Consider the following 27,422-nt stretch of genomic DNA (forward strand, 5'->3'; position numbering starts at 1 on the left):
CCAGGGAAACCCAGGAGGAAGTACCTGAAATAGTCTGTCCTGGCAAACATGGACAAGTGGGCTAGAAGCAGGAGCAGGAAGATTAAACTTCCAGTCCTTTGACCCCTTTCTGCTCCCAGTTACTTTGTTGGAGGGTGTTTCTTTTGACCCAGATGTCTCTTCAGAATGGATTGACTGATCTTGTAATCTCTCTTAGTGAGCTGCCAGAGTTTCCTCAATGTTTTTATGGAACTTGAAGCTCTCAGTTGGAGAGCCCTCCAGAAATGCTGAGCCCCATTGAAGCTAGTAGAAGAGCGTGGGCTAACAATGTGCTCTTGCTGTAAAAAACGCTAATGATACGCTGGTCTGCGTTAGACAAGGGAGGTGATCTTTCCCCTCAGTACTCTTGAGGTCACATGTATGTCCAGTTCTGGGCTCCTCAGTACGAGACATGGATATACTGGAGAGAGACCAACAAAGGAGCGTGAAGATGATGAAGGGACAGGAACATCTCTTATGAGAGAGCTGGGACTGTTCAGCCTGGAGAAGGGTCAGGGAGATCTTACTAATCCAACAAATGCCTGAAACGGGAATGTAAAGATGAAGCCAAGCTCTTCTCAGTGGTGCTCAGTGACGGGACCAGAAGCAAATGGTACAAAATAAACACAGGAGGATGTTTCTGAACATAAGGAAACAGCCTTATTGTGAGGGTGACTGAGCACTGGCATAAGTTGCCCAGAGAGCTGGAGGCATCTCCATGCTTGTTGACATTCAGAAGCCACCTGGACATGGTTCTGGGCAACTGCTCTGGGTGGCTCTGCTTGAGCAGCAGGGTTGGACCAGGTGACTCCAGAGGTCCCTTCCAGCCTCAGCCATTCTGTGGTACTGTGAGCATCAGGATTTCATCAGTATAAGTGGAAAAATTCATCACTCTCTCCATGGACCTGTTTTCGCCCAGTTTCCACCCTTGCTGGTTTGGGCTGGACTGCCAGCTGATGCCAGTCAGCATAGTTAACTGCAATTAGCATTCAGAGTTAAGCTGAATAATTGTTACTAACAGTCTAGTTCTTCTCTGTCAGACAGCAGAAGGGTTCAGCATTGCACTCACCTGGAAGGCTGCAACTACATAAGAAAAGCACTTAGTGAAAGTATGAAAGAAATCCATCTTCTCCCCTGTTCAGAGGGCTCGGTAGTTATGTTGGTTCCTTATTTCTGGAAGCTAGTTATTCTATCAGTTATTGACCATCTTCATCTTGTTGGTTAAATAATTTCTAGCACATATTGTTTATGCTTAAGGGCTACTGCAAAGTCCCATGCAGCAAGTTTTTTACATCACTCTTTCCCAGAAGCACAAGTGTATTCTACAGGAAAGCCTGCGCTGAGCCTGCCTTATTTCCTTTTTTTGTCTGTGCACTTTTCCTGCTGCCACTGTTAGCAAGAAAATGTTGAATTTAGTTAACATTTGGTCTGACACTGCACAGCTGATTCTGTGCAGTGGGTTACCATCGGTGTCAAGACTGCAAAGACTGAGAAGAATCTGTTATCACATCTGATACCTCCATGGGTTTACTCTGCTGCTCTACAAATGTAATTAATTTGTATAATACTAGGGATTCGCTTTGCAGGGCTGACTCCCAGGGAATAGTTGGGCAATTGGGGGTGAAAGGGCCCAATATCTCTACCTACTTGGGCTTCCTGATTTTGTGTTGGAACTCAGGGGATTCCTGCAGGGGTTATGAAAGCAAGATCTTCGAGTTTTCCAGTAGAGTGTTGTGCATGTCAGCTAGAGTAAATGTGAGTGGGAGACTCCCACGATGATGCTCCATGGTACAGTAAGAGCAGCAGCTCTAAACAGCACTGTGGTCTCCTTCAAAGCATGAGGCTGTGTGGGTTTGGCCAGTGAAAGTGCCACAGTGGTGTAGAGAAAACAAATTTTTTACACACCTGGGGACCACCCCTGAAGCCTTTTCTCAACCAAGCAAATGGTAACATAACTTCACTGCCTTAGGTTTGTGTTTGAGCATTGCAATATCAGTAAAGATTAGATGGTTAGCTATTAGATATTAAGTATGTGCAAAGCAAGATGGAGGGATGCAGACCTCAGTCCAGAATATGCACATGTATCAAAACCAGGAGCACATGCTGTGCCACTAGTGGTGCACATGGAAAGGACTTTGTCCTCAGTTGCTCCCCACAGTGATTTCATGCCTGCCCTGTGACCAGATTGCTCTGTGTCGGTCAGGTTTTGGAAGGCTAGATGTGATGCAGTGAAAGGTGCTCCATGCACCAAAATGGGATAGTGATGGCCTGTAAGGACATTGTCTTCCAGATCTCTTACAAGCAAGGCTGCTGCTATCCCTTTGACTAAAATAAGAAGCAGATCTTGCTGTTTATGTGGTCACCAGGGTGTGCACTTGCCAATTCTCCACCAGCAGTGTTAGCTGAATGATGTATGTTTTCACTATAGATATTATTTTGTGTCTGCCTTGCGGTATGTCTTGTGACTTCTAATTTCAGTTTTACCTGGGAGTAGCTGAGCAGCTATTATTATTTAGTGTTTGTTAGTTTAACACCATTGCATGTGTGTTTCTTTCAGATGTATTGATCTGACCTGTTGTCAGTTAAAGAAAGAAATGTGGTTCTTAATGAGTTTTCCTTACCTCCAAGGAATCTGCTGCTTTTAAGCAGGAAGTAGTTATATTTCTTAGCTGTTTTCCTGTGTGGCTAAGGCAGGGCAGTACATGAGGCCAGGACCTCACTTTACATTTGGGTCTGACCCTGTAAACTCTTCTGGCAGCGTGTTTTCTTTCACATAGCACTAGGTCAGGACTGCTTCAGCAGGTGGTAGATCACACCTTTCTAGGTAGACTAGGGTGGAGGCCAGCCATCAGGGATGCCCCAGCAGACTGAGGTTCAGGGTGTGTTATTTGGCCATGAGTTGTATACAACCACTTCCTGTCACATGGGCAGAGAACTTCACTGTTCTTGGCCATCAAGTCACCAAGAGTAATCATTGCTGAAATGACTCAACTAAATAATCCAGAAGTCTGGATTTTACTCCTTTCTTCCCTGAATCTAGAAGTTGGTAACACAGGATCTAGCTCATGGCTGTTCCTGCTTGGTGTCCCCTGTGGTAGAGCTACTCCCATGTAAAGCACCAAGACATGCTGCACCTCCCTCAGTGCCATGTCCACTCCTGGCAGGGTGCTGGGCTTGGGTCCTGCTTCCTTTGCCCACCCTGACCTCAGAGAAGAGATATTTTGTTTATGTTTTATCTTATTCACATTCTATTACATTTTATTTTTCATTTAAAAGCCATCCAGCAGTTTGTCAGTTGACGTAGAAGGCAGTCTTGTGCACCAATACTTACTCATGTAGACATGCTGATCAGCTGAAGCATCAATGCTAAAGTTGAGTGCTACATCATTTGATCAATGACCAGCGTATACTTCAGCACACCTACATTTGCAGGTGGGCATTTAGTAGTTCCCAGTTACATCCAGTTGTTAGGTACACTTAAAAATGGGAGATATCTTTTAATGTGTAATTTATTAGGTAAATGTGCCTATAATACTCTGTGCTAAAGAAGCAAGTGAAAAGAAACTGGGTGATAGCACCATTTCTAGATATTACTAGGGGTAACATAGTGATAACATTAGTCATAACTGTAGAGGACCTACAACCTTTTCTAAGTACTCACCAAAACCCTAAGTTACTGCTGGTCAGTTAAAACCAGTTTGGTGTTTAATAGAGGGTTATGAGTATTTTCAGATGAATGACTGGGGAGTTACCTGGGGCAACTTGCAGTTGTCTCAGCAGAATTGAAGCAGCCTGTGGTAAAGATGAATACAGGGAGGCTCATACAGCAGAGGAGCTCACCATGATGGAGAGCTTGCCCAGGGCCTGGAAGAGGAGATCAGGATGAATGTGGGGTATTATGAAACAGCAGATGTCAAAGGGACAAAGCAGAGGGTTAAAACAAAAGGAGTCAGACATGAGAGAGTGATGGCCATGTGGAAATCCAGCTATGAAACCAAAGTAGAATAGCATGAGCCAAGCATCAATGGAAAGCAGGTAGGTAGCAAAAAGAACAGCCAGCAGCTAGGTTTATTTCTAGCCTCTTGGCCTGCATGAGACATCCCCCTTGAAGTGTGCCTGATAGCCAGAGGACGTGACAGTTTTAGCTGTAGCAATTTTGTATCCAACTGTTGTGATTTATGTGCTCAGTTCTCTGGTCTGGTGCCTTGCCTGCCATCAAGAGGGTGATGCATTTCAGGATTTTTTGGTAAATAATTTTTAAGTCAATGTAACCCAACAATTCCCAAGATTTCAAGACAGTTGGGTGCAGTGGTGAAGGTACCATTGTTCTGCTGCCTGCTCTTCCCACTTGGGAAGAAAATTTCATCTTTGTTCTACTTAGTACTGTGCTAGCAAGCACTTGTGAGCAGGCTGTAATTCGCAGAGCAGTGGGATAGAAAATGAAGCAACCTGTTCAGTGGCCCAAGAACAGACTGTTTCTAGGGCTGTATTTTATTGATCTCCCTGGGCAGGCTGTTGTTAACAGCAGGGGTTTGCCACTGAAACAGCAAGGGTTTGCCACCTCTTTGCTCCCTAGTGCAGGTGAAAAGGAGATGTTCAGCTTTGCATCCAGTTTTTGGGGTGAGAAGCAAGAGGCATAAGCAGCAAATGATACACAAGCTCCCTTTCTGCCACATGCCAGGGTTTCACAAGCCAGGTCTTTTCTGTAAGATGTCCTACATCTGCTCACAGGAGCATGGGAAGCCAACAATTCTGGATCCTAATTTAGCTGCGCTGTCTAATGACATACCAGACCAACAGCAGCCTAAACAGTTTTTTGTGGTGTGACTGTCTTTGGGGGTCGCTTCTTGTCTGGGTTTTTTACCAGAGCCTGAGGAAGTGAAGTAGCCAACACCAGGTGAAAAGTGGTAGAAGGCAGATGATTAATTTCTGCACTCCTTTGCAACTCACAGTCTGAATTCCTTCAAGATGGGCTGGGCTCAGTGCAGCCCAGTTTATGGTCATTTCAGAGCATTTGTCTGGAAGTGCTGATACTATCCGGTTACATTTTAGGTGTCTTCTTTTCTTTTTTTTTTTTTTTTACCACAAATTAAGGGTCTCTAGTTATGGTAATGAATAAAAAGACAGAGCTTGAGCCTTGAGGGCCGTGTAGCAATGCCAATCTCAGTGCAGAGAGGCAGCAGGCAGGCTTGCATCTTACCCCAAGTTGGATCGATGGCAGTTCTACCTACTGCTGTCACTGTTCACTCCCTGTAAAGAGAAGAGGGTGTTAAAAAATGATATGATACAGAAATCAAGGGTTATGACTGTGGTTGTTTCATTGCCATGGTAAAATGAAGGATGTTTGATACTTTTTTTTTTAACTTTTTTTATTTCTTCCTTAAGAAAAGTTGTGGCAAGTGTTACCAAAATAGTTTCAGTTTCTGTCAGATTTGCAAGTCATGTACCCTGTGCTTAGATACGAGGTTGATAATGGCTTAGTAGTATTTTTTGTTAAAACATATGTTCATTAAAAAATGGCCAAAGTGATTCATCTTTGTTGTGCAGCATTCAAAAGGCTAGGGAGATCAATAACTCCCCTTAGCCTCAGGGAATGTTTAATGTTGTGCTTGAGGAGGACTCATCAAGTCCTTAAATGCCTGTTTAGCGTGGCCTTTGCTTTAGGACCATTTTGAGGCTTAGAGAAGTTCTATATATTGAAAAAGGAGGCTGTAGCCTTATATGGGTTTACAAAAACCCCAGCTATTCTTCTGAACACATTTGTTTATTTTCAGTGCCAAAAGACAAATGTGTTTTTTCTTCTGTGCTTTTATAAGAAACCTTGTGCCCTTTAAAAACTCAGTAGGAAGGAGGTTGTGGTTAACTGACTTAATTAACAGGGATGGAAACCTGGGTGGTTCAGTGTGTCCATTCTTGCTGGAATGACTTACAGTTTTGACTCATGGGGTTTTGTTCCCAAACACAAGGAATGTTTGTTCCAGCAACATACTTGAGCGCGGTAATGGGGGGTTTGCATGTGGTTGGTGCCAAAGTGCAGCAGACGGAACAGTAACTTCACAGAGTAGTTACCTCAGTAGTCTTTAGGGTATAAGACCCTTCTGAGAGTGTGTACAGATTTACATATCAAAAATAGTAGTGTATAGGGTCCTTTTAATGCTTTGAGACTACTAGATACAATTCTGTTTCTAAATGATTTAATTACAGGTTAATGAAGTAACGGACTTGGATACCGTGTTACATGGAGAAATAATCTTTCTCTGCTCTTCATACTGAGCATAGACCTTTTCCATTTGCAATGGTATTCACATATTCAGGACTGAAATCACCATTATCCATGCCTTGAGAGTAGGGCAGACTCTTGTCATAATATTATATTATAATCCTTCCAAAGATAATGAGGTGACTGTTGTTGCATTTCAAAACAGCATGACCAAGATGAGCATTTGATCCAGCAGCTACATTCCTCCAGAAGTACTAAGATACTTGCAGCTATTTGATATGGAGCTATTTTGTCCCTCAATTGGGAAATAAATAGGTCAGGCAAGGCCTTTGAAAGGAATTTAATAGGTACATCTCATACTTGCAGAGAAGCATGAAACTCTACTGCTAAAATGAAATTGGGTTCATGAAAGGTCACAGTTATCTTTTAAAGTAAGATTTTTGCATGTCTGAAGAGTAAATATTGCATTAAAGGCAAGGTTAGAGTCTGTTTTACTGGTAATATTACAAGTTTTCTTCTTTCCTCCAGATTATGATATAGCTTCGTGCAAGCTAAGCAGCCAGCCTGCTAGATTTGACTTTTGCTTTATTGCTGTATAGTGACATGCCAGACTAGTCAGGCATCAAGTAGTAAGTACGTGAAGAACCATGAGCGGCCACAATAACAAGAAAATACTTTTTATTATTTTGTTGGTGGCTTTTAAGTCTTGCCATCAGTTTTTTGGAAACTATTGTGACATGGATAGCAATCACAAGTTGGCTATACAGTGAAGCTAATTTGCCTGTTTAAGCACAATCGCTTACAAATTTGAGAAAGGGTCTAAAAAGGACTCCATGTATCTTTAAATATATATAGATAACCATATAGATAGATTCATAGATATCTATACATGTATATCTATATATATTTAAACAGAGATATATGAAGCATTTATAACCATGCTTTGCTTCATACTAAACTTCCACCAGAAGTACCTTCCACTGAATATGGTGTCACATGAACAAGTGATTTTACATATGGCACAATGCATGGGGTGGAAACCTCTGGTGGAGAGAAAAGTTTAAATGCACCCTTGGAGCTGGCAGCTAAAGCAAAGCAAAAGCTTCCCCCACCCTCTTACAGCTGGTCTGCTTTAAGAGGTGTTCATCGTTTCCCTTGATGCTCCTTGCCTGCTTCAGCCTCATATGGTGCTAAATTACAGTACCCTCTGAAGTGAGGTTTGCATGCTGCTGTGGTAACAAGAATTGTCAGGTCAGTCACCATTTCAGACACTTGCTGTTCCTCATGCCCAACTACCAGTTGGTTCAGAAGTGCCAGTGTCACAGCAAGCCCCTGCTCTGGCCACCCTTCAGCTGCGCCAAGGGCAGCCCAGCCATGCCTGGGTTTCACTAAAGAAGTGAAATTGGAAGAATTACTGAATTGTAAAGCCCCTCATTCTCGATAGGGTTGTGAAGCACCCCTGATGTTGTTACTACCTTTGGTATATCTCAGCTAAGCTATTGTGAGCTGATGTGTGAACCTGCAGCTACCTTCTTCCTGGTCCATGACCTTAAGAGCTCATGAAGAGGAGCAAGGGGCTGCCTTACACCCTGTGACCCAACCTTTGACAGCCTACAGCCCAGACCCCTGGGTCAGGACACTTCCCAGGCGTGTCATGTTAACACAGCTGCAGCGAGGACCAGCTGGCTCTAGATCAGGGGACATGTGGCTCTGTGAGTGGCATGCAGTGATGGTGCTACTCTGCCCCTGGGCAGGGGCTGCAGCCAGGCAGAGGTGGCCCCAGCTTGCTCTGACCTTGCTCTGAGACACTCCTCTGGGCCATTTCCACTGGAGTAATTAATCAATAAGTGATGGTATTATTGTGTGGAATGGTTTAGGTCTGGAAAGCTGAGAAAGTCCTTGCTAACTATTGGGATGTACTTGTGTTTGGTTAAATAGAGGCCTGGAGGATGTTTGTCATTGAATAACACAGCAGAAAGGAATGCAGGAAAAACACTCTTTTACAAGTTCAGGACGTGGTCTGCAGCTTGTTACATTCCTGCTCTCACAGGAGCTCCGCACTGAGAAAATGGTTTAAGGGAACCGTCCCATTGGGCTCCTGCAGGAAAGCCTGGAACAATGGCCAACACAGGAAGGATATCACAGGTGGATACAGCACATCTGTGCCAAGGTGCAATGGCAGAAGAGAAGTTACCATGGCTCCAGCGGACACCAGATGTTTTATGACTTTTCAGTATGTTTTGAAAAGCATCCCATTGATGATCACAGAGCTGAGGAATAAGACTAATGGCAGACTGTGTTAATACTTGGAGCTGTACATAGTAAAGGTGATGTTTTGTAGCCTCTTCACCTTGAAGGTGGGAACTGAAAGAGGCTGAAGTGAAAAGTGGGGTGGAGATTATCTCTACTCTTGGGAGACCAGGATTGAAGGTTTAGGGCAAGGCTGAAGAAAAAGCTGATGCAAGTGGTTAGGGAGTTGGGATTTTGAGAGAATAAGATGTTCCTCAGGAGCACTGAGCTGATGGGCTCTCCAGGCACAGCAACTGCAGGGCAGCAGTGGTGGGAACAAGGCAAATCTGTGCCCTGTGATGGGAGTGTTGCAGCAGCTGAACCTTGGGGGTCAAATTTTCATCCTCTAAGCTCACCCCAGGAACCTTTCCCAACCCAACAGAGCTGCTGAAAGCCTCCATGGATTCCTGCCTGAGCATCAGTCAATGCAGAAAACAGCTTGGGCTTTTGAAGCATTCATCAGAGAACCAAGATTGTGTACCAGAACAGATAAGTCACAGGCAAGAGGGAAACTAAAAGAACTTTTCAGGCATGTAAGGCTGATAGGAAATCAGCCTTACGACTGGGCAAGGACACTTTCATCACTCATACACTGTCATAGTTCTGCTAGTGGTAAAAGTCATTTTATGGGCAGTGTGGTACTAGTGATTTACAGGGTTTCATTCTCCACAGCTGATACTTAGTTATCCTATTTCACAAGTATCAAAAATACTTTAATGTCAGAAAAGTAAATAAAACCTTACCACGAAGTGTAAGCATGAACAATGCTAAGTATCACTGGCTTTTGCCACTAGTAGTATGTATCACATTTAGGAGACTAGTTCTAGATGTAATTGGTATGGGAGCCTGGAGCAGATGGCCTAACATACTGGCATTTGCCAGTAGGTTATGAGCTTGATGCAATCATGAATATGTAGTAAGGTAGCAGGCATGTCACCTTTCTGAGGGCTGAAAAGATCTTGGCTAAATCCCAGCAAGACATGAGGGAAAACCCAGGAGCAGATTTCAACATGATAAAAATTGAGACCCTTCCTTCTGTTACTTAAAACATTTTCTCTGATATAGGACAATAATGACTTGGAAATAATATATGCATCCTTACTAAGGGTTCTGAATTATTCCTGTGTTATTTCTGTCTGATTTAAATTGGTTGAATAGCTATGGGATCATTCTGCTGTTACTGTGGTGTTTGCAAGCTTTCAGATTCACTGCATATGCCCTTGTGTTTGTATTTATATTTGGGATTCTCCCAAAGTTTTGCAGGACATAGCACATCTCCAAGGATTGTTATTCATTATTTAAAACCCACTGAACTGAAATCCAAATTCCATCCATTCACTGCTGGCCATTATTTATTTTCCATTCATAAGCTTTCAGCAAGTAGCGCCAGGCAGCATTCAGGCATCGCAGCAGCCAAGAGGTGAAGTAAGCTTTTCACGAACACGTTGCAGGCTGATAGTCACCTGCAGACACTGGTTGGTGAATCATACTGAGCAGTGAATACACCCTGAACATCAGGATCCTTTCACATGCTGAAGGAAGTGTTGCAATTTTACTCATCTGATCTGCACATTGCTCTGTGGAGGCTTTCATCCCAGCTTGCTTCTTTTTACAATAATTCAGGGACGTATTATGAAATCTGAAATTCTGCTAAATTCAAGCAAACTTCTTGCTGAGTATGACATTTAGGATCTTAATTCTGAAGAAGATATGTCAAATATATGCCTACATAGCAACACTCTAAAATGTGAATTTACTTGGGGTTGCAAGAACAATCCTACACATGAGTAATACAGGGCTGTACTGAGACAATGCAGGAGCATGCACTGCAGCTGTAAAAGTGGAAGGGAGACTACAGTTCCACAGGGTTTTCCTGTCACCTCTGCAGCCTTGTAAGCCCATTTGTGTGGAAGTGCAGAGTTAACAGCTAAGGACAAAAGATGTTGCCTGTGGGTGAATCTTACCATGATAATTATAATGTCACTTTTGCCTGGATAATGGCAAGTGCCGGGGAGGACGTGCGGAAAGAGAGAGAAGCCTCTTCACTATAAATATTTCTTGCTGAAAATATCCTGGAAGAAGCATTTCCGGGTGTCTCAGAGCACCAGTGTTGGTATTGCTTAGATGGCAGTGACACCCTGTGGTACCAGCCGCTGGTGCAGCCCTCGGCGGTGGTTTCTTCAGGAAGTCGTCCTGAACAAAAAAAAAAACACAACAGGGATGTTTTTAATTCACCTTCACAGACCACATCCTCCTTCCTCCCTGAGTGCCTTTGCACTAAGCAGGATGTACCTTTCTGGATTTAAATGTCCTAGAAATAGCTACTGCCTCTTTCCGAGCATTTGTGTAGTGCCTGTGTGGTGAGTCTCTCTGTTTTGACTCACATCTCTTGCCTTTACAGTAGGAGGAATCAGCTGTAGTAACAAACCATTATCACATCACAGTGCACCTTTGCTATACAACTCAGTGAAAATGCTTGCTGCCATTATGTTTGCCCTGCTGAGCAATGAATGCTGATGGTTGGAGGGGACAGTGCTCATCTGGGTATTTTCTCTCTTCCAGGGGGTTCACGAGTCAAAAGGTGTGACTGAAGATTATTTGAAACTGGAATCCCTAATCCAGAAAGTCGTTTCTCCTTACTTGGGCACATACGGTCTGTATTCCAGTGATGGACCCTTCACGCACTCTTCCTGTATCTTGGGTAAGAATGACAGAGGCTTGATCTGACAGCACAGGGGGCTTCACCAAAACATTGGCTCACACAGGGCCAGGGCCCACACAGGTGGAGACTGCCAGTAATAACTCAATATGGTCAGGCTCCTTTTCTAAGGTCATACTCTTTGCAATGTGCAAAGCCACAGTGGAACTTTACAGAGGCAGAAAATGACAAAGGATCATCATAACAGTGCTCATAAATGAATCTGATTCTGGAGTGTGTTTAGCATTTCCTTTTAGTGAGAGAGCTTTAACACAGGATGCTTTATGAACAGTGAGAAGAAGAAGCAAGAAGCCATTTCTAGAGCACTGAGTAGTACCTGTGCATTAGTGCTCAAAGATCATACAAGACTGTTTAAAACAGGAAATAATCTTAGAGGAGGCTAACGGATAAGCCTTCCAACATGTAAAAGCTTTCTCCAGAGTAATAAGCTGTTCTTCAACCCACTGGAGATAAAACAACAAAGTAGACCACACATAGCAGAGGAAATTCAGATTACATGGAAGAAAAATCTCTAATGCCACATAAAACACCTCTGGAGGCTGTTAGATCTTCACTGCACTGTATACATGTCACATACATAGGCATCTGTAAGGAACAAGGTGGGGAAACATGGTCCTGCCTGGTGGCAGAAGCTGAGTGATGGACCCTCTTGAGTCCCTTCCAGCTTATTTTCTGTGATTCTTTGAGCTCTGAAGCATTCAGTGAAGGCAAGATTTGGTGAAGATGAAGGTTTTTTGATTATCCCATGCAGTAATTAAATCTGTTGAAATTGCAAGGGGACACTACCAGCATAAATCAAAAAGGAAATGTGGTAGTCCCTGAGTAATTCAGTGTAAATACTGTGATGTCCTGCTTGAATAGAGAAAACAGAGGGGAAAATAAGTTCAATTGTGTGTTTCCTGTGCAGTCAATTTAATCTGTTTGCTTGTCAGAAATGGTCAATAAGGTAGATGATTTTCCCTTGAAGCCGAGTGGAAAAATGGTTGTATTGCATTTGGTGTTAAAGAAATAAATCAGTTTTACATGAGTAAATAGAGGCCAATTATTTATGGAAAATGGCTTGGGATTACTACTTTGTATTCATTGCTTGCCATTAAAAGGCCACACACATTTAAAAGGAGCCCCAGATTGGTGTTTTCAGAATACAAGCTTTTGTATGTTAGGGCAGAAAAAATGCACTCAAAAAAAGAATAAAACCCCAGTGAAATTTATTGTTAGAAAATACATGTAGTATTACATGACTGTGGAGTGCCTAAGTGCTGCATTTAAACTAGCACATCTTGTTCTGTCCCACTCTTTTGGTAGAATGATTTAAAGCTGTGACATACCATCCTTTGGACTGATGAGGTCGCTGACCTCTTTTCTTCCCTGTCTGGCCAGCACACCCAGGCTTTCCTTCCACTCAGGCCTTGGTGTGAGCAAAAAGCCAGTGTTCCTGTGGCAGGACAGCCCCAGGGAACCTTTTCTGTTTGCCAGGTCAAATTCCTAACAAAGAAAAAGTCCAAAAAGTGAACTTGGCTCAGTTGATTTCACTACTGAGGCAGACACAACTGCAATATGCAAACTTAAATACAGAAACTGGTGGGTTTAGTAGTACAGCATACAACTGGAATTTGTGTCCAATTTATACATCATTTATACTGGCATTTGTAAAGGAAATAGTGTGGGTTTCAGCCTGACTTAAAGCAGGCAATTTGTATGTAGTGGCTGTGGTTGACTTTCAGAGTGTAATTAGGTTCCCTTCTCCAGGCTGTACCCCTTTCATGGCAATGGCAAAGTGTGAATAGTAGGAAGAAAGCTTCAAAAGTGAGACCTATTCTTCACACTGTTTTTTTCTGTGGTACAAGTGAGTCTGAGCATTGAGGTCTGCAGTAAGTTTGCATGATGATCATTTTGGTCTAGCTGCTGGAGAGCACTCCAGCCCTAAACCACCGGTGGAGGATCTCCGTGCTGACTTGCTGCCACCTGCTGCTCATTCTTTGGAAAGAACCCACTTGGCTAACAGAAGTAGTCATACAGTCACTGCCACATTGAGTGCAGGTTTGCTCCCCAGAAAGGTTGCTGTGGGCACTGCCCTCCAGTTAACATCTCCAGACACTCTTGGTGCTCTCTCATTCTGTGGTCTCTGAATGATGCTTTGAATCTAAGTTCTTTAGTAAAAATGCCTGTATTAATCCTTGTGCCCTAGATTTGAAGACACCTGATTTTCCTGAGATGGTAGAAAAGTTAAAATTTCAACTACTATAAATTAGTGATGAGCTTCACAGCCTGAATAAGAACAGAATTGCACTTTCTGGTCTTGCCTGAAGAAAGTATTTGCAATTGTATGTCAGGTCCCCCACAATATTTACTGGTTTACTCCAGCTGCTGAAGTTGTATGAATATAAGGAAATCTCAGCTATTATTTGTAAAGACAGGTTTGAGGTCTTCAATATGCTAAAGAAATCTAGGAAATCTGAAGCCCATTGATCTACTAAACTAGGAAAATGTATTCTCTTATAAAGGGGTCTGTCAGACAGCAAAAGCTCAGGGATATGACTTTTCTTTTTAACACTGGTAATTATTACTACCATGATAACAGGCAGCTTTGAAAATATTACTCTGGATCTTTCTCTCTTCACAGAAAAGCGGTTCTTCAGGCGTTCAAAATCAGGTGACATCCTTGCCAAGAACCCCGTGGTGCGATCGAAAAGCTACAATAATCCGCTGCTGACACCAGTGGCCGAGTATGAAACCGAGGGCATGGCTGCCAATGGAACAGGCATCCGAAGGCACTCTGTTTCGGAAATGACCTCCTGCCTGGAGCTCCAGGGGTACTCCAACCTCACCACCATCATGGACAACGGTTCCAAGAGCTCCATGACAGCCACGAAAAGCTCGCTGTCAGGAGACCAGGAGAGGCCCAGCACCGGGCCAGTGCAATGCTCTAGCAAACTCAGCACAGCTGAGCAACAGAAAGGACACTTCCACTCAATGGACGACCCACATAGGTCTTTTGAGCTGGACAGGGACCCTTCCTTGATTCCAGTTCCCTCTTCCAGCCCTGAGAACATAGTGGATCAGATTTTGGAGTCAATTGACTCTGATTCTGAAGGCATTTTTATTGATTTTGGCCGAGGCTGCTCCAATTCATCAGCGTACAATGTGGACGTGAACAGACAGAGCATCATGTGAAGGACATTAGGAGACAAACCTCGGAGTTTAATATAATATATGAAAGTTACTAGCGCACTGAGTTGGACTATGGGCAAGCTATGTATGTCTAGGGCAGAACCTCTGTTGTAGGTCATCACATCTGTACTGAAGTACGCAGACACAAGTTGACAGCTGGCAGGAATCTGCTGCAAGAGGGAAGAAACTTCAGTGCCATTTCTCCCTGTCTCCATCACTTTGCAGTTGGATTTCCTGTTGTCTTTATAAACGTAGGGGTTCAGAAGCTGACAAGTGTCTGGTGAAAAGCTATTAGTACAGCTGGCAGTGTTTGTTCAGTAAAACAGCCTAGCAAATAGCTGTGTTCACTTTTAATTTTCTCAGGAGATTTCCTGTAGACGGCAGGTTGTTCTCTGAACTGTAACACCTCAGCCAAAGTAAAAAAAATATCCTTTTAAAAAAACAAAAAAGCCCAGAGGCTGTGGGCCTTCATGCCACAGAATCCAGTGATAAAGAAGCCTATTTTAATCTAGTACATCTTGTATGCACTCCTTTGCCTAATGGTGAGTTTTCTTGAATTAAGGCAAATAAACAGAAATGTGCTACCTGATGTCACGCGATGCCTCATGTCTCATGTTCTGTTTCACAGCCAATACCTTGTGTCTGTGGGAGAGTTGTCTTGAAACTGGCTTTTAAGACCATGTTAATTTGCTCTGAATGTGGCACTTCGAAGAAATCTGTGCACTGTTAACTCCTGGAACATCCATTGTATGGAGCAATTCCAGCAGAATTCAACTTGTTTCCTAAATAAATAAAAATATGGCCTCTTGGTGGAAATTCTCATTATATATTCTTAAAGAAATACAATAATGCATATATTGCCAATTATGTATTGATATTTGGGGATTGTGAACCTTGGAGCTCTTCTCTTCCTGAGCACTCCCAGCTCTTTGATCCTCCCTCACAGTAACATGCTGTTGTAAGAGCGGTGTCAATGGTTTTACAGAAGATTGATATACATGGGTAAAGTAGAAATCCTGATGCATTATAGATTTTTTTATTAGGTGGTTTTCCAGTTAATAAAGAGCTCCTTCAGATCACTCCATCCTAGGCATCTCCTCCGGAGGAAAGAGTCTGGTGGTAACTCCTGAGCTGCTCAGCAGAGACTCATCATCAGTTCAGTCTGGCAGCACCTGCTGCTTAGTTCAGGTGCTCAAGGACTCTCCAGTTTTGCTCCACACTTGCATGGCTGACCCCAGCATTCGCCAAACTCTTCCGCAGGCTTTGATTACATTTCTAGGCTCAGGGCCCCACTTCTGATACTTGATTTCTTTTGGCCTCGCTACTTGATCTTTCGGAAAGTGTTAGCTCAATCTTTTGCAACCACCCTACTTCACTGCTGCAGATTTCAGCTTCCAGAGAGATGTGCAGGCTCCGCATAACACAGAGATTTGAGAACTACGGAATCCAGCTGTGGAAGGAGCCCCGTAAATGAGGCAGGGGGTTAGTGTCTGCTTCGTTTCTTTGTGTTTGGCATGTTCAGCTGGGCAGCCTCCCCTACAGGTAGGCACATAAGTTACGTCATATTTCATAGTTTCCTTCAGACAGAGATAATTGCTTCTATGTTCCAACAGACTCAAACCTAACAGTCGGGGAACACTCTTGGATGAGACCATTGGATGTGGGGCAAAGTCAGTGGGGAGGGACTTAACAGCAACTGGCAGAAACACAGGTGCAGCAGAACACGCCCTCAGCAAGAGCAGCCTGGATGCCTGTATGGCATCCCTTAAGTCGGCTCTTTAGGGTCAAAGCTCAAGCAGCAGAAAAATCTTCTGTAACCTTTCAGGAGCAACAGCAGCAGCAGCAGCAGCAGCAGCATGTAAACCCTTCAAAAGATACAGACCAAGGTCCAGGACTGCACTGGAGAAGGGCAGAAAAGCAAATCAAAACCAAATCAAACCTAGTCCTGCCTCACCCCACCCACAGAACTGTGACTACCAGCTATGATAGGGTTAAATGAGTATTTAAGGAAGTTGGGTTCGGACCTGTTAGGATTCATTACTTGATGTTGAGATGTCCTGTGAGGGCTGCTGAGCTGAAGTAAAAGGGTTGTATTTTGGGGGATGAAGAGGCTTTAAATTGGCTTAAAGTAAGTTAACCTGATGATGGTGTAATGGAGCTCGCTGAGCTCTGCTCTTGCTGTGGTTTAGAGCTTGCTGAACTAAGCTTGTCTTTGCTGGCAAATGTGGTATCACAAGTGTTTTGTCTGCTATGCTAAAGTTCCCATACTGGGGTAATGCTAAGGAAGGAGCAAATGAATTCCAACTTAGCGGTTGCAGCTGAAGTTTCAGGGGTCTTTTTTAATTAAAGAAAATGTTATTATCTTGGTGGGGTTGCTTATGAAGAGCCTAAAATTCTGAAGTCAAGAGTTAAGTTCCTTACTGCAATGGTGATAGGGTGGCATTTTGTCTGTCCTTCAAGTTTATATTAAAATATGTAGGCAGATACAACTGTAAATTGAAAAACTGGGTGTGATGGTCTATCTGATGCCTGTGAAAGCCACCATCTCCATTGTCCTCAGAGATGATGTTTCTCATCATCTTGTTCCCCAAGAAGTAGCATGACTTGGGGCAATGTGTTCTCCGTAGGCAGATGCAAGTGCAGCTGTGCTTTACCTCTGTGCTTTGAGGTATGTCTGGTTTGTAGCTGCAAGAGCTCATGTGTGTGAATGTGCAAGGTGTGGAGTGGTGTAATCAGACCTGGCCCTGGGAGGACCAATCATGCGAGTGATGCTGAGCCAGGAGTGTGCAGGCAATCAAAGCCCAGTGTTCAGTGACTTAAATCCTGCACAGACATGAGACTAACCTGATTTGTGATTCATCTATTAGTAATCCCAATGCAGGCAGGTCCCAGATGGGGTGGTCTAAGAGGCAAATCATGAAGTCATTACAAATATGTGGATCAAAGAATAGCGCAGGTTCTTGCCAAAATATATTTATGAAGTGATGGCTTTCAGCTTTCAAATACTGCTACATGAAGTGTTCCAATTCACCAGTGGTACTCAAGCTTTGTTGCTAAGGGGCATTCTCTGTATGCTAGTTATTCCATTCTCTGTATGCCAGTTATTCCTCTCCACCCTTTCTTTGTTATGATAAACTGTGGCATTTTGTATTCTAATCCAAAAAAAATCAAAAGCTCTCTGCAATTTTCCTGGTTGGGATGGCTTCCAAAATCCTACGAGAGATAATACAGAGCAACAGATAGCACTTAAAGCTCCTGTCATATGGCACTGCAGGGTGAGCATTATGCAAGCAAAAGGAACTGGGAGACTAACCTAATGAACAGCTTCTGAGCTCTGTGTAATACAGCTCCCTGGAGCACAACTGGAGATAACGGAATAATTGGCTGCAAATAGTGCTGCCCAAATACAGGGCTTTTTTTCCTAAGAAAGGGGGAAAATGACTTTACATTATTCAATTAGCTCCTGGCAGGCTGGTTTTGGTAGTGCTTTTTGACTAAAATAAATGCACAAGCCCATACCATCTGAAGCACTAAGCTGTGGTGAGAGAGACTATGGGCTGTGTTCTCCTAGGGCCACCATGTCGACATGTGACAATACGAAAATACTGGATACCTCTCAAGTTCTGGTTAGAGATGCATGGATTACCTCTTTATTAGGATAATATGCTGTGAGAACACCTTGGAAATAAAGATGTCGGAAAGCTCTTAGTGTTTTTTTTTTTTGAGCTCTGGTCTGCAGAGGTGTGACTGTCATTCTAGAACTTTTCTCAAAGTATCAAAATTTGGAGGTGGGGAGCGAAAAGCCAGATATCAGTTGAACTGGCACTGCTGCAAATAACATATGCAGCTATCTTAATAATACAGAAATCCTTGCTACCATGCTCTCCAGGAGAATAAAATGCTAGCTTTACAATTGGAGTCTTTTTTGCACAAAGGAAAATCTGCTTCTAAGAGGGCAATAAGTATATTTTGCCTTGAAGAGCTTTCTAACATCCCTTTGTCTTCACATGCTGTGGTAGCAACAGCAGCAGATTGCTGTGCTGAGTGGTTTGGAAGTTCCTAGACTACTCTTCCTGTACAAAGGGAGGAGAAGGTGCTTGAGGCTGGAAGAGCAGGCCAGCATCTTGAGCTGGGCACAGGGTGGAAAGTGCCAAGAAAGCAGCGGTGCCATTGTGTTCCCTAAAATCAAACTTGGATTAGAGCTGCTCAAGACAGTTTGCCTTAACTGGCAGCAGGCCTCAGGAAACCACAGACCACCTGGGTTTTTTGGGGCTGCTGTGGCTCACTTGCCAGCCTACCCTTCCCAGGAGCATGATGCAGAGAAGAGCTGCCAGGGAACACCTGCTGTAGTCATCCAGTGTGGCTCCTGGTCCCTACGTAAGGCCTGAAGGACGTCAGGCTCTTGTCTGTTTTCTGGCAAAATCAGACAGAATAGTTATCTCTGAGGGATGGAGATTATACCAACTGATTGAACTCCTCAAGCTATTGAGAGAAGGCCCAGACAGTGGTTCAAATATTTTTTATGGCCCCAGGATACTGGAAACAAGTGGACATGAACTCTTCCACATGCTGTATGTTGGCCTAGTTGCTCCATCAAAACTGATGTTTAAACTCACTGGTTTCATCAGAGTCAAGCTAATGCATCATCTCCCTGAATCACATATGTGGTTTAAAGCTGCTGCTTACTCCTGTGCATCACTCTCAGAAGCCACTTTTTGGGGTGATCAGCAGAAAGGAGCTTGCTTTGACTGAGTATCTTAATGTCATAATTACACTGGCATTTTAATATTCTTCAGGCAAGTAACTTGACTGGTAATTAAATAATGAAAATAGCTTATTCTTTCACAAAGGGTGCACCCCTCAGGTCTTGTGTTGCATAATTGGATTAGCAAGTTGGCTGCTTGCCTCCTTATAGCAGCATTGCCTACCTGAGTGAGGAACTGCCAGGATGCCCTGCCAAAGCCAGAGGAGAGAGGGAAGGGAAAACTGGGTGTGTGAACAGCCATGGGACTGCTGGGGTAATAACCTCCCAGAGGTTTTTGCTAGTTACCTTCATAAAATTAGGTATTGGAGGCTAAAGTTGTATTTCTGTTACTGAGGGTCTGCATCAGCATTTTCACCCTCAGGCTGCTAACTGTTTCAGAATATATTTAGTTCCTAATTATTCTGTGACTTCTAAAATAAGTCCTAGCCCTCTGAACTGTGGGTTTGGAAGTCAGGATTTGAAGGGAGTTCTTAGGGCACTGGTGTCTTTACAGTGAAGATCAGTCTTGGGATCAGGTTGGTGCGCTGTAACTCAGAAACTGAGATGGCTTAATTCCATGTCCTCCACAGGTTTTTGCATAGATTTAAGTCACATAATAGCTCTATATCTCTTCAGAACATGGGGATAATGTTCTTATCCGTCTTTCCTACATTTTAAATTGCTGAGTGGATTGTCTGTTGCTTGAAGGTTTTGTGATAAAGCATGCATGACAAGAGGAGAGGAGGCAGTCTATTACAGAATGTTTGAACAAATATTAGCAATACAACCCTAATTCTTGTGTATTTAACTTTGTTGCAATCATATTTTTTAATGTAGCTGCATCACTGATTTAGGTCTATACATGATAATTAATTCTTATTTATGATCCATTCCCTGTCTGCCTACATGCTTTGTTTGGCTTTTCTCCTCAGCAGCAATCTTTGCTGACATGTTTACAATTACACTAGGCTGTTTCTTTAGCTGATGTTACCTCTAATACTCTGTGAGCTTTGAGCACCTTGTGGGGTTTTTCCCCTCAGCCTTTGTTACTTTGTTCTTATCAGCATCAAGCTTCTTACTGCCCATTACTCTAAATATTTTAGATCCCTCCGAAATGCTTCATGTTCTGTCCTGAATATACTTAGTAATCCCCAGGAGCAAATACCTCTCCTTCACACTTCATCCATCTCTTTCAATCAAAAAACTGGAAGGCATTAGGCTTGATTTCCAAAGAGGAAAATTTATCTTCCCACTTGCGATAGTTTTGTGGAAAAATGAGATCATGCAGTTCATGATCACTTAAACTGTTTTTTTCCTAGATACAGATGTAAAGGTTGCTAGTTTGTAAGCGTTTGGATGATACCCTCAGGGTTATACTAAAATACAGGTATGGTACTTGCATTCCCTAGTTCTCTGCGACAATGTCTGTCCTTCATAAATACTCTATTATTTGCTGTGAATTATTAAGCTACTTCATTCTTAAACCTCATAGGTATGCAGTCATCTTGGATGGTAACACACTGCAGAAAGCTGAAGAAGTCGGTAACCTCTTGGGGTATCCACAGGCAACCTCTCTGCACAGTAAGATAGAGTAGTAATAGTAGAAATGGAAATGCTGCACCTAAAAATTGGGAGCAGAATGTCATGTGAGTGCAGGCGAAAGATGTAACCTATTTAAAGGCAAAACTGAACTGACTTCAAATGCAGCAAAGATCTCTCCTCACCTGTGTGCCAGCAGCTTTGTGATTTCACTATTCTTAAGCCTTGTTCAAGCCTCTCTGGGGGAGGAGAGAACAGAAATTATTCTGAAGAAAAAGGCTGTGCACAGCTCTGAGCAGAGAATTTTGTAAGTCTTGTGAGGGGAGGCGTTTGTCAGGGTAAGAGTGGAAAGTGTTTTCAGTTTCACTGGTTCAGTTTCAGTTCTGATTTGCCACACAAATGTTCCCAATCTTTGGTAAAACTGCTTTTAAAATTATTTTTAACTGCCTTTTGTGTCACCCGCTCCCAGAGTGAGGAGCGGTGGCAGTCGAGTACGTCGTACTGCTGGCAAACCAGGCAGTACTCAAGTGGATAAAAGCTTTCTGAAGAAAGGTCCAGATTACCAAGGCAGGCTGACTGAGAGGAGGAAGAAAAGGCTTTGTTGCACAAACCTTCCTGCAACTCCCCAGCTGCTGCTGGGGGGGAAGGTGATCAGCTGCACTCCCTGGGACATGATGAACATCACCAAGGAAAAACAAGCTTGGGACATTAGTTCTTTTCCAGATTGACTTCTCCCCTCCTTGGGTCAAACACCAAGGACTCTATTTATGCAGAAAATGGCATTTGGCTGCCAAGACCCAAGGTGGCATCTGGAGTTTTACTCTGTCAGATCTAGACACAGACAAACATATCTGTGGCAGCGCTAGTGCGCCTGCCTCCTCTTTTTCTTTGACTTCTAAAGGCAAGTAATTGTTGGTTATTTACAAACTGCTCCAATATTTTGGAACTGGTCTTGCATGTGTCAAGCCCTGAAAGATACTATAGGTGCATCTGTACTGTATAGATCCATCCGGATACTTTAAGCTCATCCATGGAGCACCATTCTGCAACCAGAGACTGCAAGCATTCAGAGCAGCTGAGGAGCTTGCCCTGTCAGTCTGGAATTGGTAAATGATGAAGAAACAGAAAATCTGATGCCATGCTTAGCAGGGAAGAAGCTGCACATCATGTTTGCATGTGCAGTCCCAAAGGACCAAGCACATGGTTACTGTGCAGAGCCAAGTGAATCCAACTTTTTGTCAGTAAGACTCACTTGATTTGCTCATGTTGAAGAACTAGTTTGATGTCCTATCTTTTGCATCTTCCAAGAGCTGTTCCTTAAATGCTCTGTATGGGGGGGTTCTTGGCTGATAAGGCTGCAGTTCAAATGCTTAATTTTAAACACTCACAGTGAACGTGTCAGTCTTGGTTCAGGTTGTAGGAGTATTCAAATATAGCACCTAGTCACTGTTAAACAGTCTCATACATAAAAAGATATAAGTTTGGGTTTTTCCTCCCCTTACTCTTGAAACTGTCATATTTTTTCCCTCTTACTGGTTAGAGTAGATCTTATCGATTTGTGTGTGTGGTGGGTGGGTTTTTTACTTGTTTGTTTTTCCCAGAGGATGTTTTAAATCAAACACGAATTCCTGCTTTTCTGCTCTTGGCACATGCCAGGATTATTCCTCTGTCTTTCCAATACAGATGGCTATACTCTTTTATTTCTTCTTTTGTGCAGTAGCCCTGCCAGCCAGCTCATTGTGATACTCTGACGAAAGCTGTCCACTGGGTTCATGTAAGGAGATGTGCCAGTGGCTAGGCTGTGTGTTTAAGAAGGGAAACATAACTGTAAACAGCACTGACTTAAAATGGCAATGCTGTTTACTCTTTACATTGGAATTTCACTTTCCCCTCATTAACCTAATTGCTGTTGCCTCTCAGGCCAATCTTGTTGACTCTACAAGCTACAAAGGAAAACACCAGAACACTCTTCCTGGGCTTCAAGATCTGATTCTTAGGCTCCTTTTGGTATGACCAAGAAGCCTGTTGATGAGGGAGGTGAAGATGGCAAGGAGATGCACCAAGCTGAGCAGCTCCTTGGAGGTACTTGTATTGTAGCCTGACTTGCAGAAGACGATTTCTCCCTTACATGGTCAGAAGTGGTGAACAGCTTCCTCCAGCAGCACCTCCTCCCCTCTCTTCTCCAGACCAAAGCATGTGTAAAAACTACACAGAATAAGTAGTCTACTCAGCATAACTGCTCCCCCTTCCAGCAGAGGTTTTTCAGGAGGGGTGCACAGTGGAAGCTTTTTTCAGATCACTGCCACAAGCCAATGTTTCCCAGTTCAGGAGTCTAAAGGCAATTCTCAGAGGGGAGATCCTTTCTCACAACTGGCTGTGTAGCAGTCAGCCTTCAGACTAAGGTTTTCTACAGCCTATTCCTGCAGGATTTCTATGTCCTGGTGTCAGCGTGCACAGCACCTGTGCTTGGCACCGCAGGGAAACAGTATTCAGGAAAAAGTGTAAGTGAGGGTTGTACAGTTTTCTGAGGATGGGCCTTACTGCCTCTAAAGAACAACAGGTCCATTTATTGATTCCAATAGCTTGTTCCTGAGCCTTACCAAGAAACATGGATCTTCTGTACATCTTAAGATTGCTGATCGATATGCATCATTGCTTCTCTGCAGGCTTAGTGGTATCACAGCTCACTTTAGGTGCTTCCTGGTTTTGCAGTGGTTAAGAGCTTGTACAATATTATTGTGCTACTATCCCAACTGGCCACTGGATTGCACCATTGCTCCAAATAAATGCATCTGAAACCAATGTAGCATCTGAGAGCAGAGGAGACAGCTCTTTATATAAATGCCCCGTGTTCTCACTTTCCAAAGTCCCTCTGAGAGAACAGCAGCAACATGCTGAGCTTGCATCTTATAAGATGATCAGTCTTTGATCAAACTCATGTCTTCATTTTGAGGGTGGTGAAGTACTGGATGGAACAGGTTGGCCAGAGAAGCTGTGTTTGCCCCATCCACAGATTGGACGGGGCTTTGGGCAGCCTGGTCGAGTGGAAGGTGTCCCTGCCCATGTCAGGGAGGTTGGAACAAGATGAGATTTAAGGTCCCTTCCAACGTAAACCATTTTATGATTCTATGATTTGAGAGCTGATGGGAACTGAGAAACCTGACAACCTTAGCACCCTTTTATTTCCTTGGGACCTGGTTCCTGTGGCATACTCAGCCACACACAGTATGCGGATGAGCTGGGCAAAAGGTGCTGTGTGGCATTTCAGAACACCCCTTCCATGGTCTCTCATCTCATGGTGAAGGTGAGAAGCTTGAGCAACTTGAAGAATTGATTGTTTGAAAGACATTGGTGAGAAGATGGATAGCAGGGTAGCAGCAGAAAGGCAGAGTTCAGGCTGCCCATCACAGCCAGCATAGCAGGGCCATTTCCTGAGATGTGGAGAGCTGGGATGTAGAAGGTCTTTTTAATGAGCTGGAGCAAATGGCTCTTGCAATAGCTGTCTTGCTTTCATACCATACATCATCTTTCTAACCCTAGGTGTGCCTGGAGTTGCTGATGTCTTCACGATGCCCCAGCTCAGGAGCCAGCAGCCTGAGACTGGGCCACTGCCACAGGGCTGCCAAAGCTCGATAACTACAAGATCCATTTCTGCAGAGATCAGATGACCCTTCTACAGATTTGGACCTGCGTTCCCACACAGCAACTCTGCCTCAGGTACTCTGCAAGGCAGGAACCTCTACCATCACTGTCTAGGTCCACCAGTAGGTTTCCTCTGAGGTCTTAGGGGGAGCTTCCCCAGACCTGACCTGCCACAGCTTGTGCTTATACTGGAGATCTCTGGTCATCCAGTCTGTTAGATCCTTCTTTGTCTTGCCTTGGTGCTATTCAGTTGTTGCAAGTTTCCAGTAGACCATGACTTTCTGTGATGACTTTCAATTGGCTGCCTTGCAGCCATAGTTCTTATCCTGCTGTTCACCTGAAAGCCAGAGTTTAGGCATTTCTCTGGCACATCAAGGTGTCTAGGGAAGACCCTCCAGCCTCCTTCACAGGTCCCAGGCAGAGTGAATGGGCAGGTTACATAGAGGCTGGCACGGAGTCAAGAACTGAGGGCCAAGGTATCCTGAGCAAAGCAGTCTCTTGTTCCTTTCTGTGTGTGAGGTTTTCAGGATGCACAATACTGTCAATAAGCTCAGAAGCACCTTGCCTCTGAGAGGCAGCCTCCCCTGCTTTCCCTAGGTTCAAATGACATGTATTTCCTGTAAGCAGTGGAGATAAAATGTAGCCACAAGGCAGCTGACTTGTCCATTTCACAACATTTTTACTTGAAACGCATTGTTCTGCACCTACTAATGGTGTATGTGAGGCTCAGTGATCTGTGTTGAGCTTTCTGACTGGCACAGCATTTCAGCCAAGTGCTCAGTCTTCTTTCTTTCCGTGTGCTTGTGCCAGAGCTGTGCTCTCTCTGCTCCTGGACGTCTAGGCTGGGCTTTCTGTATCTTCCCAGCTCACCTGTGCCCTGCTTATACTGCACAGCTCAGCACGGAATACGACCCATTTTCCTCCAGTCACACTGCTCCTCTCATGAGTATTAACTTGATTGCTTGTGTCTGAAATCTGTGATGTTAACTGAGAACCTTTCAGAGAATGCAGTCACTATCAAAGACCCTGAAATGCTGAGCAAAACCTTAATGATGAGGAAAACCTTACCATTGTAGGAAAAATGTCTTTACTGGAAGGGTTGTCAAGCATTGGAACAGGCTGCCCAGGGAAGTGGTTGAGTCCCCGTCCCTGGAGGTATTCAAAAGATCTGCAGGTGTGGCACTTAGGGATATGGTTTAATGGTGGACTTGGCAGCGCTGGGTTAACAGTTGGACTCAATGACCTGAAAGGTCTTTTCCAACCTAAACAAGCCTATGATTGATGAGCCACCTTGGTGGCTTTTCTGAGGTATGAGGAAGATGTAAAGCTACTTGCACAGAATTAGTACAGCTGTGGGCATGGGAGAAGAGGTGGTACTGAAATCATGAAAATTGCTTTGCTTCGCTTCAGGTGGTGCAGTGGGCCAACAGAGCTAAGGGACACCCATTCACAGAGCATTCAAAAGGAGGAGTGATTATCATTGCATCTAGTTGTTTAGCTCCTGTGTAGCTGGTCTTAAGGCAAGGCAGACTTAAAAACAAATTCAGACTGAGGTGCTTAACTCATGTCTACAAGACATATTCATTGCCTTATCACTGTGCCCCAAGACCTTGACTAAATTAAAAAGAACTTCAGTAAAAGTCAGTGGAATACTTGTATGTATAGAGAATGCAGGAATGATTATTTGTACAATACAGTCCAGCGCTGGTATTTTAAGAAACAAGGCAGAGTACGTATTTATTTCACTGAAAACCAGATATATTGTGGGAACATGGAAGTTAAGCTTTGTAGTCATTGTTGAGCTGTAATTTAAGATGCCCTAAGGAAATGCTGGGTTCAGAAAGAATCCGTATCTTAAAAATATATCCTCAATATAGGTAGGAAGTAACCCAGCTTTACAAGTTGACAAATAGCTGTGATTGTCTGAGATTCTTTGATGTAACTTTTCAGTCATTTTCAGGGATGCTTAGGATGATTCAGTTATGCTTGCAAGAAGGTTTAACAGTTTGTTGTTGATAAAAGCTCTATGCTGTTATTCCTCCTATGTTACAAAGAAAGGCCTATGATATTTGTCTGACAAAAGCCTGAATTTAATATATATCTTAGAGCTTGAGATAATAGGTTTTGTGCTTTTATTTATATGCCGTTAATGTGGTAATATATTAAATTGCATAGTAGCTGGTTTGGATTGCACACCTAGTTTAAAAGACAAAACTACATTTAACTTGCTGGCGTTGCTGGATCAACACATTTTATATACTGTGAACGTGAATATTGTGCTCAGGTTTTTTAAATCTTTAGGCATGAGGGGAAAGAAAGTATAGGTGAAGGAAAGGGTAGAGAGGTAGATATCTGCTGTCATTTTACAGTATTTACAGATAACCTGGGACAGCATTCTTGTGGCCTAGGCAGACTGTATTATTACTCATATCCTTTGGGAGTTTCTATTATTCTTCTTAGGTAACCAGCACAAATGATCCAGAAGTTCAAGGGCTTGTCCAAGGCTATAAAAAGAACTTATCTAAATTAATGATTGAGCAGATCATTTCATAGTCCAGTGAGCACACAGTCCTCCAGCCTCAGGTATGAAGCAGAGAGCTGGGAAACACAAATGAGACTGAGAAGTTAAAGCCTGAGGACACTTGTAAGGGAATTACACAGAACTCCCATCAGTGGAGAGAGTCTCATTCCTAGAAAACCAGATCTTGGTCCTCTACCCTTTCGCGAGTCCTTATTTTTTCTGGCTGTGCTGAAGGCTCACATCAAGGTAATAACTGCATCAGGTGGTGCCATATACTTCTCCCAGCTCCACATGTTTGCAGGGTCTGGGCACCTCGGCTATTGCCTGCACTGTTTCTGCACTCAGGGTCAAGCAAAATGGTCCAAACCTGTAGTGGCCCCTTCACTTTGCAGACAGCCTTTTCAGGGCCTTTTCTGCCCTGTGCCACATGAGGACGACTAGGAAGAGTACAGGATGAAGCCTTTCACAAATGGCTTTCACCAGGCTGGAGTGGCAGTGTTTAACAGTCTCAGTTCAGGATTTTTCTAGGGTTTCTAATCTGCAGGGGTTTGATCTCATT

General features: G+C 43.5%; 1 protein-coding gene across 9 annotated transcripts in view; it reads left to right on the plus strand.

Moving 5' to 3' along the window:
• Nucleotides 1-15,233, plus strand: part of PRR5 (proline rich 5) — a 93,286-nt gene extending 78,053 nt beyond the window's left edge. For all 9 annotated transcript variants that reach the window (XM_062634903.1, XM_062634907.1, XM_062634901.1 and 6 more), the window contains 2 exons: nt 11,090-11,228; nt 13,870-15,233. In XM_062634903.1, coding sequence (XP_062490887.1) covers nt 11,090-11,228; nt 13,870-14,420 — 690 coding nt within the window. In that variant the 3' untranslated portion in view covers nt 14,421-15,233. The remainder of the gene's footprint in view (nt 1-11,089; nt 11,229-13,869) is intronic.
• Nucleotides 15,234-27,422: the final 12,189 nt, after the last annotated feature.

The sequence above is a fragment of the Pezoporus occidentalis genome, unplaced genomic scaffold (assembly GCF_034315485.1).
Source record: "Pezoporus occidentalis ecotype Australia unplaced genomic scaffold, CSIRO_AGI_Poc_V1 ctg44, whole genome shotgun sequence".
Classification (NCBI taxonomy): Eukaryota; Metazoa; Chordata; class Aves; order Psittaciformes; family Psittacidae; genus Pezoporus; species Pezoporus occidentalis.